Genomic DNA, 3,942 nt, shown 5'->3' on the forward strand with positions numbered 1-3,942 from the left:
AGTTGGGGCCGGCTCGGGTTCATAGTTGGGGCCGGCTCGGGTTCATATGAATGTAAGGTTTATATGAATGTCAGGTTTATATGAATTTACAGAATGAACAATGTACACAAGACATTTATCACACCTCTGTCCATCCTGATAGAGGGATCCCTCCTATGTCGCTCTTCCTAAGGTTTCTTCCTCTTTTCTCCCCTTTAAAGGTTTTTTTTTTTGGGGGGGGGGGGGGTTCTTCTTGTTCCGATGCGAGGGTCCTGGGAAAGAGGTTGTCGCATGTGTACAGATTGTAAAACCCTCTGAGGGGAATTTGTGATTTTGGGCTATACAAAAATAAATTTGATTGAATCACAGCCACCAGTCCGCCCACTCACCTGGATGAATCACAGCCACCAGTCCGCCCAGTGACTCCACCCCCCAGCGGCCGTGGAACTTGGAGTCCACGTCCAGACAGAAGACGTAGTCGTCGCTGCGGTTCGGAAGTTGCTCCTCTATCAGCGTCTGGATGAGCTCCATCCTCCGAGCGGAGATCTCCTGCCAACGCTTCGAGCTGGGCACCGAACGCACCGTCAGCTGGAGGAGGAAGTCATTTCATATCAAAACATATCAGGAACCCTGTGTGGGAGTTTAAGGGAAGAAATCAGTGTCAACGTGCTTGTTTACCTGACGGCCGGCAGCCATCCTGACTTGGGGAGCCTCATTCGGCCGGTCGGTGAATACGTAAATGTGCACTTTGAAACCAACGAAGAAGTGCTGCTCTGCTGTCTCCAGGAAGTCTTTCAGGAACATGATGTACCTGTCCAGATGGCCAGAGGGGTCACTTCCAGGTAAAAGGTCAGAGCAGAGACGTAGAAACCACAACAACGTTGTGACGTCATACTTACTTCCCAACAGCGAACACGGTGGCTGAGACGGTGATGTTCTTTGATTTGTAGATGCTGTCGAGTAGAACCGGGTTAAAGGTTCCCTCCCAGACGACAGGAGCCAGCCAGGGCGTCACCGTCACCACGTCGGTACGACTACGGTTAAGAACACGGACTGACATCATCAACAAACAAACAAGCAAGCAAGCAAACAAGGACTATGAGTGATACTCACCCTCGTAGGATGCTCGGCTGTTCGTACTGCAGACTAAAACACAAACAGTTCTCTCATTACAACACAAAACAACAGTCTGAGGGGTAGTTAGCATTGTTAGCACCGTTCCTGTTGTTTCAGCCACAGCGTTAGCAAAGAACAGTAAAGTCTGTTGATGATCATACTGAGAGTATGGACAAGTACTGGTTAGCAGGTGTAATCAACACATAATCTGATGAAGGTACTCACTGATCAGGAGCCACCAGGTGGAACTCATGACTCACAGGGATGACATCATCAGCAGCCAATCTGTGCATGCACAGACAGACAGACAGACACAGTATATGAAGACAAAAAGTGACTATAACTTGTTTCTTGTGTCTCTGTAGTTTTATAGATTACGTAAACAGGCGAACAGGGTGGAGCTGATCAGTACACACTCAGGGAAAAGGTTCCAAAGTTATACTGACCCGTTCTGTTGATTGATGTTCTGCTTGAAGAGCTCAACGCCTCTGTAACACACACACACACACACAGATTAACTTCAGTATTTGTTGGTTTACTAATCACTCGGGGCAACACCTCCTCGTTGTCGTTTCCTCTGACAGGTCAGATTAGTTATTGTTCATGTCGGTGAATGACTGATGGTTTTTCTATATGTTATAGTTTGTTGTGACATTTGTTGTGTTCTTTTTATAGTTTGTTGTGTATTTTATTGTAGTTTTTGTGTAGGACTTATGTTGGGATGGAACAGAAAAACATCAAACCCTCTCAGTTTAAACAACACACACATATCGTCTTCATCATCGTCAGCTTTTCAGCATCAGGCATTCACACTTTATTATTTAAATATATGATACAGTTCCTATAACACGTTATTATTAGTGCTGGGCAACGATTACAATTTTTAATGGCGATTTATTGCATGATTATGCACAAAGCTCAATAATGAATTCAAAAGTAGTGTATTGCACACTTTTGTTTTGAAAGTGCTGCTATATGAACAAAAGGGCAATAACATTTGGTTTAAACACTTTAAACACATCAGGTTCTTGTTAGCAGCAGTATTCCCTTTACACAGTAGCAGTAATAACACAGTTATAATGATTCTGATCATAGATATTCAGCCGGTGTTCACAACTTTATCTTCATGTGTGTAAGAGATATTTAAATATACACCTTAAAAACTGCAAACCTATCTACGTCATGTTTTAGGTTTGTTAAATTCTCAGTAGTAATACTACTGAGAATTTAACACTTTAAAAACAATAATTTAAATGAATCATTTATTTTTTGGGTATTTTGGTCAGACATATGCAACGCTGATTACCGTAATATGTGTGGTATTTGTTATAAATGTACGTTGGTACATAGAGGGTGATAAGAAGCTGTACATGGAGGGGCTTAGGACCCAGGGGAAAGTAGGTGAAGGAAACAGGGAGAAACGGAAGAGACGCCACACAAACAGCTGTTCACCGCTCGCTGCCGGCCGGTTGGCCTGGTGTTAAAAATGTCCGCTTAATAAGAAAAAAAATTAACTGCGTTAACACGTGACAAAACAATTGTCGGCGTTAATCAATTAATGCGTTAACTTGCCCAGCACTAGTTATTAATATATATATATTATTATGTTATACTACCTGTAGGACAGGGAGATGTAGCAGAACAGGACTCTGTGGGTTCAAATAGAAACACAATCGATCATTAATAGCAGTATATGCGTTTCAAACAGTAATAGTCGTAGTAGTAGTAATATTAGTATCAGCAATAGTAGTAGCTGTAGTAGTAGTAGTAATAATAGTAGTAGCAGCAGCAGCAGTAATAGTAGTAGCTGTAGTAGTAGTAACATTAGTAGTATCAGTAGTAGTAGCAGCAGCAGTAATAGTAGTAGCAGCAGCAGCAATAGTAGTAGTAGCAGCAATAGTAGTAGTAGCAGCAATAGTAGTAGTAGCAGTAGCAGTAGTAGCACATTACATTACATTCATTTAGCAGATGCTTTTATCCAAAGCGACTTATAATTCAGTCTATCACATTTCTACACCGTAGGCACAGCTACGGGAGCAATTTTCGAACCACCCTCTGATTGAAAGACGGCCCTGCTATCCACTTAGCCACAATCGCCCCACATTAGTAACATTAGTAGTAGCAGCAATAGTAGTAGTAGTAACAGCAATAGTAGTAGTAGCAGCAGTAATAGTAGTAGCTGTAGTAGTAGTAGCATTAGTAGTAACATTAGTAGCAGCAGCAGCAGTAATATTAGTAGCTGTAGTAGTAACATTAGTAGTAGTAGCAGTAGTAGCACCAGCAGCAGTAATATTAGTAGCTGTAGTAGTAGTAACATTAGTAGTAGTAGTAGCAGTAGTACTCACCCCAGCATCAGAGCCGACAGCACGACCACAGTCAAAGCTTTAGTGTTGATCAAGTGCTTCATTTTAGAGTCTCAGTCCACCACTTTAGTCCTGATCCACACGGTCAGAATCCTTAATCCAGACTTGATCCACTGAGACCAGATCCTCTTAGGAGTAGCTACTCTTGGTTAGTCCTGGCCCTGTTCAGTCTGTAGTCGATCAGCAGGTTCAGATAAATCCAGACTCTCAAACTGTGAAGAAGAGTTCAAGTTTATCTCGAGACAGACAGACGTGAAACATAACTCAACACGTTTTCATAGGTTCTATTTATTTAACCCTCTATGGACCTAATCCTATTTTTAATTGTTTTTAAACTTGAAAACAGTATATACTATCACATGACATGTTCAACATATACCATCACCTGACATGTTTAACGTATATACAGCATATACTATCACCTGACATGTTTAACGTATACCATCACCTGACACGTTTAACGTATATACAGCATATACCATCA

At 41.8% G+C, this 3,942-nt stretch overlaps 1 protein-coding gene across 1 annotated transcript; it reads right to left on the minus strand.

The window, feature by feature from the left end:
* Positions 1-6: 6 nt before the first annotated feature.
* Positions 7-3,936, minus strand: LOC116379667 (globoside alpha-1,3-N-acetylgalactosaminyltransferase 1-like). Its single transcript, XM_031841638.1, has 9 exons — positions 3,441-3,936; positions 2,712-2,744; positions 1,542-1,583; positions 1,321-1,380; positions 1,093-1,125; positions 879-1,013; positions 658-790; positions 369-567; positions 7-251 (listed from the first exon to the last, which is right to left on the minus strand). The coding sequence occupies exons 1-9, from the start codon at positions 3,500-3,502 to the stop codon at positions 154-156; spliced, it is 795 nt and encodes a 264-aa protein (XP_031697498.1). The 5' UTR covers positions 3,503-3,936; the 3' UTR covers positions 7-153.
* Positions 3,937-3,942: the final 6 nt, after the last annotated feature.

The sequence above is a fragment of the Anarrhichthys ocellatus genome, unplaced genomic scaffold (genome assembly GCF_004355925.1).
Source record: "Anarrhichthys ocellatus isolate YVR2014 unplaced genomic scaffold, GSC_Weel_1.0 scaffold4885, whole genome shotgun sequence".
NCBI classification, from domain to species: Eukaryota; Metazoa; Chordata; class Actinopteri; order Perciformes; family Anarhichadidae; genus Anarrhichthys; species Anarrhichthys ocellatus.

What these genes read in the sequence shown, in the direction of transcription:
- LOC116379667 (XM_031841638.1), bottom strand. Translation starts at nt 3,502, where the DNA reads ATGAAGCACTTGATCAACACTAAAGCTTTGACTGTGGTCGTGCTGTCG. An exon ending in TACATCTCCCTGTCCTACAG is followed by an intron (nt 1,584 to 2,711) that starts GTAGTATAACAT and finishes TGTGTGTTACAG; the next exon opens with AGGCGTTGAGCTCTTCAAGC. An exon ending in GGTGGCTGTGATTCATCCAG is followed by an intron (nt 252 to 368) that starts GTGAGTGGGCGG and finishes CCTCTTTCCCAG; the next exon opens with GACCCTCGCATCGGAACAAG.